This window comes from Chlorocebus sabaeus, chromosome 14, assembly GCF_047675955.1.
Source record: "Chlorocebus sabaeus isolate Y175 chromosome 14, mChlSab1.0.hap1, whole genome shotgun sequence".
Taxonomy (NCBI): domain Eukaryota; kingdom Metazoa; phylum Chordata; class Mammalia; order Primates; family Cercopithecidae; genus Chlorocebus; species Chlorocebus sabaeus.
Genome location: NC_132917.1, coordinates 8,890,807 through 8,906,952, shown reverse-complemented (window position 1 = coordinate 8,906,952; position 16,146 = coordinate 8,890,807). Strand labels below are relative to the sequence as shown.

Here is a 16,146-nt window from a genome sequence, read left to right as displayed (position 1 = left end):
AGATTTTTGTGTTGGTTTATAAAAAGCACTTTCCCCAGTTGGTAGCTTTGAATTAGTCTTCGTTATTTGTGAGGAGGCTATACTTTTTGGATTAGATATTCCCCGTTACCTTACCAAAGTTGGCTCTAAGTAGTTGAGCCAACTGTCTGCTTACGTTATGCTTGGAAAAGGTGTTTTTTCTATGGCAGTGACCTAGAAATGTTTGAAAATGCTTGCATCCTTTAGGGTGTGGTTGCCATTGCATAAAATGTACTGGGATGAAACTGGCAGATTCAGTATAGGGAGATGAGGTAATTACTATCTTAAATTCTGGTGCTCAGTTTCTTGTTGGGAAATTTGAAAACAAGCATGTATTTTTTAAAAAATCACCTATTTGGGAGTAGATAATAAATGCCCATGTTGCAAAATATCAAGGGAGATGGGTACGTAATGAAAAATAACTCTCCCTTTTACCCCATCCTGTGGATTCCCAGGTGCCTTTCCCCTTCCGTGTGTCTCATGTACATGGCAAAGTCCACAGGCGAAAAGCAAGTATCTTTGTTGTATCCCTTTTTAAGAGTGAGGAAGACTTTCCCAATAATCCCTAGCCGTATTTCTCATTGAACAGAATTGCAGCACAGTTACAGTCCCAGAATTAGTTGTTGGTGATGATTGGTTGAGACCAGTGACTATTCATCCCGTGAGACTAGGGAAGAGTCTAGCTTTTCTTAAAACACATGGCTGCCTGGTCTGGTTACTGAACAAAATCTGGTTTCTCTTAGCAGGGAAAAAGATTACTGCTATGGGGTATCTAAAAGATCATTACATCTTAGTGCTTAGTACTTGGTACAGGGCTGCCTCATTCTTTGTAATGGCTAGAGAACATTCATTCCATTCACTTCATGTACATGCTTTAGCAGTCTCTGTCTTTTCCAATTTTTCTATTATCACCATGCTGCAGTACGTGTTTATAAATGTAAATACATCATCTTCCCTATTTTCAAATTGTTCCGTATTAACATTATATCAGTATATACTAAATACTTCCACCAACAGTGTTCAGTGTGCCTGTTTCCTTATACACTTGACAGTGCAGAGTACTGCTGAAGTCCATCTGATAGGTGAAAATGTTATTTTACTCTTATTTTAATTTCCGTTTCTCTTATTATAGGGTTTGGGCATCTTTTCTCATGAATGAATCATTTGTGAATCTTTTTCTGAGACCTGACTATGCCTATGCTCTGCCTACTTTTCTATTAGGTGGTTACTGTTTTTATTATTGATATGTAGGAGCTTTAGATAGATTAAAGAAATCAGCTCTTGGTGATATGACTTATGTTACGGCTTTTAAGTTTGTTGTTTGTCCTTTGACTTTGCTTATGGTGTTTTGCCATGAAGGAATTTTTTATATTTATGTGATGAAATTGTATCTAATTTTTTATTGCTTCCAAAGTTTGTGTTATACTCAAAATATTTCAGATATTACCTTTATCATATTCTGAATACCCAGTATGCGTTTGGATCTATCACTGGAATTCTAGTTATGTTTCACTGATCTGTCTGTTCATCTGTTCATCTGTTCATCATTCTAGGTTTTAAAAAATGTGTTCTAGTCTCTGAAAGGAAAATCATAAATTTTCTGGCTATTTCACATTATTTTATTTCTATATTAGTTTTAAAATCAAGTTTTCTTTTTTTAAAATCCTATTGACATTTTTATTGTATGGACTTAATGATTAACATAGAAAGTAACATCTTTATGATTCTGAGTCTTCCCATCCAAGAAAGTTTTGCGTTTCCATTTATTCGAGTGAAGCTCTTTGAGCAGGGTATCTCCTTTGGACAGTTATGTGAACCTCTGTTTCATTAGCGCCATAACGTATTTTTTGTGTCTATTTATTACAGTACATAGTGTTACTATTAATAATAAGGTTTAACAAAAAACTAAAAGTCAGTATCTGTGTAACCACCCTGGGCAAAAAGTAGAAATATTCAGCCCACAAAAGCCCCTTGTTGTCTGTCACTATTATAACCCGTTCTCTCCCTTCATAGGTAAACACTTTAGTGACTTCAGTGATAGTCATTTTCGTGTTCTTCTTTATAGTTTTATCAATTATGTAGGCATTCCCAGACAATATGGTTTATTGCTTGCTGTTTGGAACTTTTTGTGAAATACATTTGTATATTGTATATATTCCTCTGAATTGACTTGAGATGTATGGTTTCTTCTAGAAGTTAGTTTCTTCATCTTCATTGTTTTGTGTAATTTCCCATTGTACAGATAAACCAGAATATATGTAGCCATTTTGCTGTTAAGGGTTTTATTTTTCCTTAGCATTTGGCTATTATGAACGACATTGTATTAACATTCTTGTACATGCCTCTCCTAGTCCCCATGTTAGACACATGGGTATTGAGTGCTCTGTCATGGATAGGACTATTTTCAATCCTGTAAGAAAATACTGAATTTTTTTTCTAAAGCACTTGTTGACCATGTATGAGAAATCCCATTGCTCTACATTGTATTTGGTATTGTGAGACTAAACTTTTGGCAATCTGGTAGGTGTATAATGGTGTCTTATTTGGCTTTGTTTTATCTCATAAAGATGTAAAAAAAAATGGTTCTTTCCTTTGCCTTTGGGCCCTGTCATCTCTACTTAACTTTGAAGTTGGTTTGTGGCTGCGAGGTTGGTTGATGAGGACACTTACTTTCCAAACATAGCTGCTCATAAGTTTTGCCTGGGAAATTAAAAAAAAATTCAAGGTCCCATTTCAAACTGGGGAATAAAAAGTTATGGAGCTAGAATCCAAGAATCTGTTTCTAACTAGCTGTCAGATGATTACTACGCAGCTAAACTTCCACAGATAAGATCCCAGCACAGGGTCCTTGAAACTGAAGGTTGTTCTGTCTGTCTGTACTGTGTCTTCCTAGTCTGGTGAGTGTTTGGCATTTAAAACACACCTCAATTTGGAATAGCCACATATAATTGCTCATAGCCACATGGGGCCAGTGACTGTTATATTGAATAATGCAGATCTGTTCAGAAAACTGCTCAGCAATAGGTGTATAGTTTGATACACATTTTGAACTTTGATATACACTTTGATCTTTCCCATCAGGTTGTATACTTCACGCCTCCCCACGTCCCTTTCCATCAATGCACGGTCTCACAAAGACTGGCTGTTCACCTTGGGAGGGACTGGTTAAGAATATGTTACCGAAAATCCATTTATATTATTTTTAAAAATTAGAACATATTTTGTATTCCATCAGTAGAAATGTGGATGTAACAATTGATTTTTGGGGGCTGTTTTTATTGATTCATTGAAGATTGCACTATCTTAAAATTTAAGGTTTTTTTACTCCAAAATTATTTTAGGTTAATTTTTGGCTTAGTGTAGAATGCTTAATTCTGATGTGGAGGTAATTAACAAGCTTTTGTTGGGCACGTGTGACGGTTGATGGGCATGTGGCTAGTGGCTATCATATTGAACGGTGCAGATCTTTTCAGAAAATTGCTCAGTTACATGTAAGTGTATGGTTTGATATGCATTTTAAATACCCTAGAAACTCCTTTCTCGTGTTCTAGTAAGAGGGAGGAAATTTAAAGCATGTAAAGCTGGAGAAAATATACAATCTATTGTGGAGACAGAATGTAAATTTGTGAATAACATTTTTATATTTTTTAACCACACATTAATTAAAGTGTAAGCACCCTTAGTAAAAATTTAAAGATGATAAGATCAGGTTCAACTTTGGAACTAAAAGGAAAAAAGCATAAGATGGAGATTGCAGAGGTTGAGGTCCTACATCTGCCATACTTGCTGTTTCCTTTTAAAGTAGAGGTAACACTGGTCTCACATGAGCATTGAGGATAGCTTAGGTTTCATGAAATGTAATAACATTTGTTTATACAGAAATGGAAAATGTTAGCACTGGGAGCACTAAGGTATTTGGTTTAAGTAGGAAATAGGTATAGATAAATATTTTAATGCCGTAAGTGGGAAATTCAGAATTCCTGGTTTCTCTTAACTCAGTGATATAACTACACTTGAACTGTTCTGTTTTTTTAAAAAAACTAACCCAAAAAGTACATTGATGCGTGTCCATGTATTCATGTAATACAGTTGTATGTATACTGCAAAAATAAAAAGCTAAAGAGCTCGCAGACCGTAATGGAAATCACTATTGGAAAAGACACCATAAAAAAAGATACAAGACTAAGCCATAGACTGACAGAGATGCTATTTGCAAAAGGTCAGTTTCAGCTATATAAAGAATTCTTTTAAAAGAAATCAATGAGAAAAAGACAAACGGATAGAATAATGGGCAAAGGCTCTAAAGGGAAAACTAAATGTCCAATAGACATAAGAAAAATATTCATCCGGGCTAGTAATCGGGAGAAATACACATTTAAAAAATAGAGAAATAATGTTTTACATTTATTAGCTTGGCAAAAATTAGTAGTCTTGACAGTACCAACTGTTGTCAAGAATGTGGAGCAGTGGAACTCACATTGCTGATAAATACTTAATTAGGAGAGCAATTTAGCAATACTTAGTCAAGTGGATGTTGCTTGACTTGGAGATTCTACTCTGGGTATTAACATAATGAAATACAATACGCAAGGTGAGTAAATAAGGTAGAGCCATGTGTATCAACATAGATAAATGTCAGCAATGTAATACTAAGTGAAAAAAATTGCAGAAGCTTACATTCAGTTTTATACCATTTTTAGTTTAAAATATTCAAAGCAATACCATATGTAAAATACACAGGTAGCGAAAGTATAAAAATATGCATGAGAATGCTACAACAAACTTAAGGCTAGTAATCTTTGTGGGAGGGATGGAAGGAGTAGGGCCAGAGGAGAGGTTTGCACAGGAAGCTTCGTTGTATGTGTAGTATTAGAAATACTGGAATATTTCAAGTCCCTGTCGTTCTCCAATACCTCCTTCCTAGAGGTGACAGCATCTAATGGTTTAGTGTCTAGTGTTTCTGGGCCTGTGCATATGGAAGTAGAATAGCACGGGCTCTGGGGTAAGGGTGCCTGGTTGTGCAAGGTGACTATGATTATTACATGAACCCCTCCTTGTAAAGCACAGTGTGCTGCACTGCCTGGCACACATCTGGTATCTACTGAGCACCTACAATTAGTGAAGTATGATATATAAATGGACTATATGGAGACTATGTTAATGTCTAGCACATAGTAGGCTCATAATAAGTACAGAATAAATGCATGTTTAATAAATGAATGTATATACATAGTTTGGATTTTTCTTCTATAACTCGTACCTTTCACTTACTAGTATTTCTTGGTAATCTTCCATATCGAAATATACAGATTTATATGATTATTTTCGCCACATTTTAAAAAATCTGATTTTAATTTTTAGTTTCAGGTTGGGCGTGGTGACTCATGCCTGTAATCCCAGCACTTTGGGAGGCTGAGGTGGGTGGATCCCCTGAGGTCAGGAGTTCAAGACCAGCCTGACCAACATGGAGAAACCCCGTCTTTACTAAAAATACAAAAATTAGCCAGGTGCGGTAGTGTATGCCTATAATCCCAGCTGCTTGGGAGGCTGAAGCAGGAGAATCGCTTGAACCCGGGAGGCGGAGGTTGCAGTGAGCTGAGATTGTGCCCCTGCACTCCAGCCTGGGCAACAAGAGCAAAACTCTGTCTCAAAAAAAAAAAAAAAAAAAAAAAGAAATTTAGTTTCTTTTTGTGACTTGTTAGTTTCTTCCCTCCTCCCACCATTTTTTTGTTTGTTTGTTTGTTTTTTGAGAAAGGCTCTCGCTCTGTCGCCTTGACTGGAATGCAGTGGCGTGATCACAGCTCACTGCAACCTTGACCTCCAAGGCTCAAGCAATCCTTCCACCTCAGCCTCCCCAGTAGCTGGGACTACTGGTCTGCACCACCATGCCCAGCTAATTTTTGTATTTTTTTGTAGAGATGGGGTTTCGCCCTGTTGCCCAAGCGCGAACTCCTGGATTCAAGTGATCCTTCTGCCTTGGCCTCCCAAAGTGTTGGGACTATAGGTATGAGCCACCTTGCTTGGCCCTGATTTTTGAACTGATGTTTATCTTTCTCTTACTGACTTTTAGGAGTTCTTTCTACCTTTTGAATACTAACTCTCTGTTATGTATCTCATATGTGTATATAGGTTCTTTTTCCTTCCACGTTGTTACTTAGGATGTCTTTAGTATTTCTTTGTTGTTTGTAGAAGTTTTTTATTTTTATGTAGTAAATCTACTCAATATATAAAATTTATATTAAATTATTGTTATATCACATAAGATTATAATCTCTTACATTCTTGTCTAGGATATACATATATATATGTATATATATAGTGTTAGTTTTCATAGTTAGGTTATGCTGCCAACTATCCCCAAATCTCACAGGCTCAAAACACCAAAGGTCCCTCTTGCTACTTGCCCACTCATGGACTGGCAGGGTAATTTGCTCCTCATCATTTCTGGAACATTGCAGATAGCACAACTCTGAAGATTCTTGTTCTGGCAGTTAAGTGTCCTGGCCGAGAAGCAACACACATCACTTCTGCTAACAATTCACCAACCAAAACTTGTCCCCACAAGGGAGTAGGAAATACATCCTCTGTCTACCTGGAAGGGGAGGAGAACCAGATACAGGTGACTGGTACTAAAGACTATTACAGTTGTGTATGGACCGCTATTCTGTTTGGGGTTTGTTTTTAAATGTGGTAGGCAGTATAATGTAGTGGTCAGGAATTCAAGTTCTAGATCTAGACTACCTGATGAGTAACAAGTTACACTAATTAAACTGTTTCAGACTTGGTAAGTGGAGATAATAGTAGAGTTCTTCTCATAGGGTTATTGTGAAGATTAAATAGATTTTAAATGTAAGGTGCTTAGAATGTTGTGTCAGCTTGGGTCCTCTGAGGAGCAGGTGCCAAGGAGCAATTAGAGAGCAAGTGATGAGCTGGGGAAGTTGTCTGTGAGACAATGCTCTGGGGAGCTGGCAGAGGGAGGGAGAGCTGCGGACTGCAGGACCGGCCCCTCTGGAGGAGAGGGGGAAGGAAGGAAGGCTGGGCAGGTGGAGGCACAGGCTGTCAGGAGTATGGCCTTGGCATGAGTCTGGGCAGGGAGCCTGGCTGTGGGGAAGTGAAGTTCTAAGGAGGTCCCAGCATGGCCTTGGCATGAGCCTGGTGATGGGTGTCAAGTGTGCTGCAGATGGTGCTGTCAGTGAGTTATGCCCCCTGCGGGTGGAGATCTGAGGGGCGTGTACTCATACCTGCCGTATAAGCACATGATTAATATTAGCAACGTGGCTTATCAAACGGGAGTGTAACTTGGCTTTTCCAAAAGGAAAACCAATTACCCCCAGTTGCATTAATTGGATAATCTAGCTTTTTTTTTTTTTTCCTACTGATGGGAAATGGAAATGCTGCTTTTCTGTAGATGTGAGATGCTCTATTTGTGTAACAGTCTCCTGTGCATGGCCCTGTGCATGTGTGCTCTGACAGTGTGTAGTGGATCTTCGTGTGTGCCTAAGCTCTTGTGCTTTTGTGCCACTTTATCTGGGGTAAAGTTGTAAATGTTGAATTTCTTGGTAAAGGATATTATGTTTTAAGTTTTGGTGCCGTTGTCCAATTTTCTTTAAAGAGCTGTCCCAAGGTACAGTCAGATTAACAGTATAGAGCACCAGCTTCCTCATGTCCCCAGCAGCACTGAGAGGTAGAAGATAGTGCCTCACTGATGGTTTATTTCACACTTCGTTACTTACAGTTGAGAGAGAATATTTTTCAGATTTTATTGGACATTGATATTTGTAAATTGTTCTTTCCTTTTGCCCAGTTTTCTATTGAGTGGTTCATAGTTTCTCATGGATATCCAAGAGTTCTGGATATGTAGAGGTGGAGGGTCAATCTCATCACTTTCTTGTTTTAAAAATCTTCCATGGTTTTGTCGTCACTATGGGCTCAAATGCCTTGGCATGGCATTCAAAGCCCTCACTTCTGAACCACCCCACTTCCGACCTCATCTCCCATGATCCCTGGCCATGCGGTGCGTTGGCACTTTCCTGTCTGTGTGCTTTCTTCATGTTGTTTTCTTCCTTAAAATGCCATTTCCCTTTTTCTCCAACACAGTGCTTCTCACACCTTGAGGATCATAAGAACCTGTGTTTTCATTTTATTTTTTATATATATTTTTGGGCCTATCCCCCCAAAGATTTTGATTCAGTGTCCAGAGTGAGGCCTGATCTCATTTTCTTTATCGGAATGATGAAAATGTTGAAAAGAGATTTCAGAAATTCTGTACAATCCTATATGTGTGTTGTCCTTGACATACTCTTTCTTGGCAAGAATCATACTTTGTCTTGTAATGTATGAATAGACTGATATGGAACAGGGGAGGGGAAGCTGCCCGCTCCGATGGTTGTGGAGATGAGCGGGATTGGGAAGCACTGCCCACCCAGCTCGCCCCTCACATGCTTTGTGGCATGCACCCCTTCAGGCTCGCTCTTTTGTGGTGTCTTGAAGGATGTTCTATGTAACCATTAAGAAGACTCTGATGTTGGGTTGACGTTCCTTCTGTGTATGTTTATGTTTTCCATTAGGTTCTAAAGTCATCCTGAGCTAGGACTGGGACTCGTGCATTTTTAGATTTCCCATGTTTGCCCATAGTAGATGCTTGGTAAATGTTTGCTATAATTAAATTAGGAGCTATCTGAAAAAGAAAGAAATAAGAGATATTTGAAACAAAGTTTTAAACTGTAAGCAACCATGTAGATGTGAGTAGTTAATATGAAGAATACTGATTTTTCCATTTTATTCACTTTTTGCTTAATTAAAAAAATGCTGTTAGAACCCTTTAGAAGGCAAGAAGTGTTAAAACTTTTGGAAAGACATTTTGCTTTTATTGAGTCTGTTTTAAAGAACAATTGATTCTTAGACAATGTACAGCAATGTTCTACTGTTTTTCTCCTTGAAATGTGAGAAAGAGAACATACTTGTCTGTGTCTTAGGCAGAGATCTCTCTATGGGTCTCTGGAGATAGCTACATGTAGATAGTGTGATTTGTTCACAATTTAGGTGCCTGAAACACTGATTGTTTTGTTATTTTTTTGCAAGTTCCTAACGTCAATGGATTTTTTCTTTTCTTTATAGACTTTAAGGCCTATTATTCCTAAGATTCTATGAGAATGTGTTTCGTAAGAGAGAAATGGAGATTTTGGCCAGGTGTGATGGTTCATGCCTATAATCCCAGCCCTTTGGGAGGCAGAGGCAGGCAGATTGTTTGAGCCCAGGAGTTCAAGACCATCTTGAGCAACATAGTGAAACTTTGTCTTTACAAAAAAATGCACAAATTAGCTTGGCATGGTGGTGTGTGCCTGTAGTCCCAGCTACTTGGAAGGCTGAGATGGGAGAATTGCCCGAGCCCGGGAGGTAGAGGCTGCAGTGAGCTATGATTTCACCACTGCAGTGCAGCCTTGGCCACAGAGCAAGACCCTGTCTTAAAAAAAAAAGAAAAAGGAAATGGAGATTTTTCTCCAGTCTGTCTTTACTTACCGTGAGAGATTCTTATTTTCTGTCTTTTTGTTTGGGGAGAAAAGAGCAGCAGCAGTCTTACCAGAGTGTATTTCACTTCTATAAGTCAAGAACAGTTTAGTTCCTAGTGAACTATGAGGAAATTTAAAAATTGAGGTTGGTGGACTTGAGCTTTTCGAAGGCTGCTTTGTCCCTTATCTAATTCATTCCTTCCCCTTGGGAGCCAATCCTTGAGATGCCTCAGAGCTTAGCTGCAGGTTCCCACTGTTCACAGTGGTGACGTTTAGACTCCCCTTTACTCCCATTGCCACAGACTGTCTTGCATCCCACCAGTCCTCCAGCCCCTGGTGCCCTTATAGTCTCAGGGAGCTTGGGGACTTTGACCCCTCCCGGAGGTTTTGCGAAGAAATTTAGTGCTCCTCTTTTTCACCAGTTACAGGGTTCCTTCAGTCGTTAAAACAAGTTTCTCTTCCCCTTAACCCATAGGTGCCCTGGGTTTTTTGTTTCTGTGTCTGCAAACCAGTGTCAACCAGATTTTTCCAGGTGTCCTTCTACACCTCTCCCCACGTGGCCACACCTGTTCCCTGCCAGCTCTAGCAGAGGCATTTGGTGGGCATTGGCCCATCACTTGGAACTTGAGGCTCATCCTTGGGATTTCCCTTAATTTTTGTTTTTGTTTTGTAAATTTGGAAGGTCTTAATTTTTGTGTAACCTTTGTGTTTTTGTCCTGAGAATTTCAATGTAACATGATATGAAAAATTCAGGTCTGTGTTGCTAATACAAAATTTTAATTTTTCTTTACAGGTCAACTTTGTAGTGTGCCAACTCTTTGCCTTGCTAGCAGCCATTTGGTTTCGAACTTATCTACATTCAAGCAAAACTAGCTCTTTTATAAGACATGTAGTTGCTACCCTTTTGGGCCTTTATCTTGCACTTTTTTGCTTTGGATGGTAAGTAACTATTTTGATCCTTTTAAAATGAAGACTATTTGGATATATTTGAGAATTGAGTATGTGGAAAGATACAGTATGTAGGGTGTTGTTCTTACATTTACTTAAAAAGTTTTTTTTCCAGGCCAACTTTTAAATTTTTATTTTTAAAACAAAAAACAACGAATGGGAAATGGGCTCTCCCTCTCTCTCTCTCTTTAGTTTAGTCTTAGAGGAAAATTTACTATTTATAATTTATGAAAAGACAGATGAAAAGTATATAAAGGCATTTTATCTTGTCATGAGTAGTTCTTTACACCTATTTTGCAGATCTTTTATACTGACAGAAAAGCCATTTAAAATGTGTTTTTGTTTGTTTGGCTGTTTTTTCTCTGGGCAAGTAGCTTTTAAGAGCCTGATAAAGCCTATTGATAGAACTTTATTGCTATTTTTTAGATTCTGCCATTAGCAAAAAGAGGCTTTTTGTTTGTTCATTTGTCTGTTCTTCATGGGGAAGAATTATTTATGATGGAAAGCTTTTATTTCTGACTTTTCAGATGGATGTTGGTATTTTCTTTCATTAGTTTTCTTTCTCAGTCCTCAGGGCTACCCTGAGAGTCTTAAATACAGAAACACTGTACTTCCTGTTTGTTACAGGAAGTAGCAAACAAATGTTAGCTGTGCATGCAGAAGAAATCAGAAGGGCACACTGTCTTGTCAAAACAGCAGAAACTCTCAGTGGCAGTCTCTTTGTGGTCTCTTCCTGAGCTTGCTTTCTTATGTGAGCACTTGTGCTGCATGCTCATCTGCTGTAGCATTCGCCATTCACAGTGAAGGACTTTTAGGCTTGCTCTTCTGCAGATTGTTGTTTGATATCAGAATTCCCTGAAAGGATGAAAATGCACTCACTCGGTCTGTGCCTTAGTAGTTTCTGTTGTGGGTTGTAGAATCTGGGACTTTAATGACGCTTTTATGTTTGTTCTAGAATGTTGTTTTTTGATGGTTATGAGGATTGGAATACACTGATATTTCTTAATCTAATTTTTGCCTCTGGCAATTGCAAGTGTTTCCTAGAAACTCATGAAAAATTAATTAGAGATAATTTTTTCAGTCTCTACCATATTACCTCTGATAGGTACTGCCCTGGTAGACAGTGTTTAGTATTGAGATTTAAATATGACCTCTTAAATAAGACCCAAGTCTGGTCTTTTTTGCTTCATTGATATCACATTTATATCATCACAGTTTTTTAAGGTTTCTCAGGTGATACTATTTAAACTTTTCATAAATCATGCCATGGAGTAGTATATATTTTTCAAACTTTTGATTATGGAGCTTTTCAAACATAAAGGTACAAAGAACAATATAGTGAGCCCTCATATGCCCATCACTCAGCTTCAACAGTTATTAAAATTCTACCATTCTTGTTTTATCCTTTTCAACTTATTTTTGTATTTTAAAGCATATCCCAGTCTACGCATTTCATCCACAAATAACTTTGATATTCAGTATATATTTGGGTAGCATATTTCCATAATGCATTGGGAAAGGCTTATAGTTCATATTGGCCAACTCCAGGGGACACCATTCACTCTGTGGTCTATGGAGACAGAGTAGAAGATAAAAATATAAATAGTATCACCTACAGTTGTGTAACATGGAGGTACTGCCAAAGATGAGGAGGCATCTCTTTACTTAAACATCTTTTACTAAAGAAGTGTTCTCTTGCTGTGAAGCCTTCTTGGATGCCTTGTAACACAATGTCACAAGTAACCCAACATTGTTAATGTCAGGTAGTCTGAAGTACTTCAAATTATATGTGATAAAAAGGATTTCTTCTTTTTTCAATTTTTTAAGACAGGATCTCACTTTGTTGCCCATGCTGGAGTGCAGTGACATGTCACAGCTCACTGCAGCCTCAATCTCCTGGGCTCAGGTGATCGATCCTCCCACCTCAGCCTCCTGGGCAGCTGGGATTATAGGCGTGTGCCACCACACCTGGCTAATTTTTTGTAGAGGTGGGGTTTCGCCATGTTGTCTAAACTGATCTTGAACTCCCAGACTCAAGCAGTCTGCCCACCTTGACTTCCCAAAGTGTTGGGATTATAGACGTGAGCCACTGTGCCCAGCCAGGATTTTTATTTTTATTTTTCAAACGAGTTCTCTATTTTTTTCTTAAAGGAGAAAGCTTTCTGTATTCTTTCTTTGGAAAGAGGGATTGTTTATGCCTCTGTACCATGTGTAAGATCACTCTTTGTTAATTGGAATTAACTAATAGGGATATATTATTTTGATTTGCATTTCAGTATTTTCTTTTGTAGGCTCAAAAACAATTGTGTCTGCTATTGATTTTGACAACTTGTCTTTTGGAAAACATGTTAGTACTCTGTAAATATACAGGCATGCCTCAGAGATATTGCAGATTTGATTCCAGACCACAACAATATAGTGAATATCATAATAAAGCAAATCACATAAACTTTTTTGGTTTCCCAGTGCATTTAAAAGTTATATTTACCGTATATTCTAGTCTATTAAGTATGCAATATAATTATGTCTAAAAAAAGTACATATCTTAATTGAAAAATTTTTTATTAGTAAATAATAAATAATACTAAGGATCATCTGGACCTTCAGTGGGTTGTAATCTCTGTTGGTAGAAGATCTTGTTTTATGTTGATCGCTGCTTGCTTATCAGAGTGTTGTCTGCTGAAGATTTGGGTTGCTGTGGCAAATTCTAAAAATAAGGCAACAATGAACTTTACCATAGTGATCGACTCTTCTTTTCGCAAAAGATTTCTCTGTAGCATGTTTGATAGCCTTTTACCCACAGTAGAACTTTTAAAATCGGAGTCAAACCCTGCTGCTGCTTTGTCAGCTAAGTTTATGTAATATTCTAAATTCTGAATTAAAAGTCGAGTCCAAGATGGCTGATTAGAGACTTTCAGTGTGCCTCAGCCACTTGGAAATAGCATGGTAGTACATAAAGATCAACTCTCTGAGCTTTAATTCAAGAAGGAAGACAGAAATTCACCAGAATTGTGAAGGACACCTCAGATCCTGAAGGGAATGCTGGCAAACAGCCCCTGTGATAGCATCCAGTTGATAAAAGTGAATGAAGCCCCAGTACGTGAGAGAGGCAGGGAGCCCTTCTCTGTTGCTCACTTTTCCACTGAGGATCTGAGCAACCCACTCTGAGGGAGAGCACTTTGTTTCTCCCAAGCTCTGGAGCCAACCTGGGGAGAGGGTTTGAGACACTGTGAGAAACAGACATCGTGAAAAGCTGCAGACATTCTCCCAGACTTGAGATGGAAAACAGGACACCATTTTTAATCCAGGCACGTATGAAGCCAGCCATTCCTTTGTGACTCAGCAGCATGGCCGTGCAGGCATTTCAGTCTTGGGCCAGAGATTAGAGCACCTGCTCTGGAGTGGGTAGGGGCCTCCACAGCTAGAACTGTGGAAAGCGCTTCAGCTGTAGGGCTAGAATTGTGCTTTCCTCCATTGCAAGACTGGGTCAGGAGGAGAGCTGCTAAGTTGCAGTTTCTCCTGGGCAGCAAGACTTGCAGCCAAGGCTAGCTTGGTGCCCTGAAACTGATCCATGTGTGCCATTGTTGGGTGCCCCACTCTGTTCTACTGATGCTGTGGTATGACAGGCCCTCTCTACTCCACCTGCAGGCAGAAATCCAGACATTTGAGAGCACCTGTTTGCCTGGACCAGCAGACTAAGCCACCCCATCCCTCCTGGACATAGATCGTGGTGCAGTGAGGCTCTCTCTGCTCCACACTCAGGCAAATCTACAGGCATTTAGACCTTCTGCTTCTCTGGTTCAGCAGCCTGAGCCACCCCACTCTTCCTGGACGTAGATTGTGGTTCAAGGGGACCCTCTGTGTTCCATGCCCAGGCAGGTTTCCAAGCATATGGAATGGCAACTCTTCTAGATTAGAAGTTTAAGCCATCTCCCATTCCTGTGTAGAGAACATGGAGCCCAGATGGTTTCCCAGCTGCATGCCTAGGCACAATCCTGCATTCTTGGTGGCTGCCCTCTGGATTCTCCCTTGGCACTAGTGTCTGTGCTTGCCACTGGGGGATCTGTAGGCCAGCCTGCTCTGTTTGGCCCTGCTGTTTGTGGCCCCTGTCCCCCTGGGGCTGAGTAGGGAGCTCAGACCACTGTATACTCCACAAACCAGCTTATTGCCTGAGGCAGTAGAGAGCTTCTGCCAGTAAACAAGGATCAAGTATATACTCAGCTGTGTTGGCTGCAGCCAGCTTTCACTTATAAGCACCATCTGTGGGCTTGTACGTTGAACTTCACAGCCCAATCTCATTAAGGAGGGAGAAAAAGGAAAAAGGAAAGAAAAAATAACATGATACAGAAAGAAAGAAAAAGAAAAAAAACTTACCTGCATGAAAATAATTATAAAAATTAGAAGTGCCAGCATCTCTAGATGAGAAAGAACCAGTGCAAGAATTTTGGCGTTATGTAGTGACACCACCAAATGATTGCACTAGATCTCCAGCAATGGACCCTAACCAAAATGGAAACTCAGAAACGACAGATAAAGAATCAAATCATGGATTGCAAGGAAGCTCAGTGAGATCCAAGACAAAGTTGAAAGTTAACACAAAGAAACTTCTAAGGCAATCCAGGAAATGAAGGAAGAGATAAACATATGTAAAAGAAATCAGTCAGAGCTTTTGGAATTGAAAAACTCACTCAAGGAATTTCAAAATACAGTTGAAAGCTCTATCAATAGACTGGACCAAGCAGAGAAAAGAATTTCAGAGCTTGAAGACCAGTCTTTGGAACTAACCCAATCAGACAAAAATAGAAAAAATTTTAATAAATGAACAAAATCTTCAAGAAATATGGGATTATGTGAAGCAACCAAATATACAAATTATTAGCATTCCTGAGAGAGAAGGAGAAAAAGTAAACAACCTGGAAAATGTATTTGAGGAAATAATTCAAGAAAACTTCCCTAATCTTGCTAGAAGTAGCCATCCATATATAAGAAATCCAGAAAACATCTGCAAGATAGTATATAAAATGAGTAACACCAAGGCATATAGTCACCAGACTGTCCAAGGTCAGTGCTAAGGAAAAATATCTTAAAAGTAGCTTGAGAAAAAGGGCAAGCCATATACAAAGGGAACCCCATCAGGGCTAACCTTACAAGCCAGGACAGATTGGAGAGCTATTTTCAGCATTCTTAAAGACATTCCAACTAAGAATTTCTCAACCCACCAAACTAAACTTCTTAAGTGAAGGAGAACTAGACTCTCTTCTAGACAAGCAAGCACTAAGGGAATTTGTTACTATCAGACCAGCCTTAGCTCCTTAAGGGAGTTCTAACACAGAAACAAAAGAACAATACCTGCTACCACAATAACAACATAAATATGTAGCCCACAGACCTTGTAAAGCAGCCACACAATAGAAACTACAAAGCAACCAGCTAACAATGTCATGATAGAATGAAAACCTCACATATCAATATTAACTTTGAATATAAATGACCTACATGCTCCACTTAAAAGGCACAGAGTGGCAGGTGGAATAAAAACAAAAGACCCATTCTTGTGCAGTCTTCAAGAGACCCATCTCACACATAATGACACCCATAGGCTCAAAGTAAAGGGTTGGAGAAAGATCTACCATGCAAATGAGGGGTGGAAAAAAAACGCAGAGGTTGCTTG

General features: G+C 39.0%; 1 protein-coding gene across 8 annotated transcripts in view; it reads left to right on the top strand.

The window, feature by feature from the left end:
* Nucleotides 1–16,146, top strand: part of MBOAT2 (membrane bound glycerophospholipid O-acyltransferase 2) — a 148,679-nt gene that overhangs the window by 28,923 nt on the left and 103,610 nt on the right. For 3 of the 8 annotated variants that reach the window (XR_005243234.2, XM_007971536.3, XM_038006532.2), the window contains exon 2: nucleotides 10,321–10,466. The exons of 2 other annotated variants lie outside the window; for them this stretch is intronic. Coding sequence is in view for 1 of the 6 variants with exons in the window: in XM_007971536.3 (XP_007969727.2) it covers nucleotides 10,321–10,466 (146 nt within the window). In the remaining 5 variants the exon portion in view is untranslated. Of the gene's footprint in view, nucleotides 1–5,916; nucleotides 6,023–6,456; nucleotides 6,638–10,320; nucleotides 10,467–16,146 lie in introns of those variants that run through there. 3 more of the 8 variants (XM_007971538.3, XM_073022764.1, XM_007971539.3) reach the window with 2 other exon arrangements.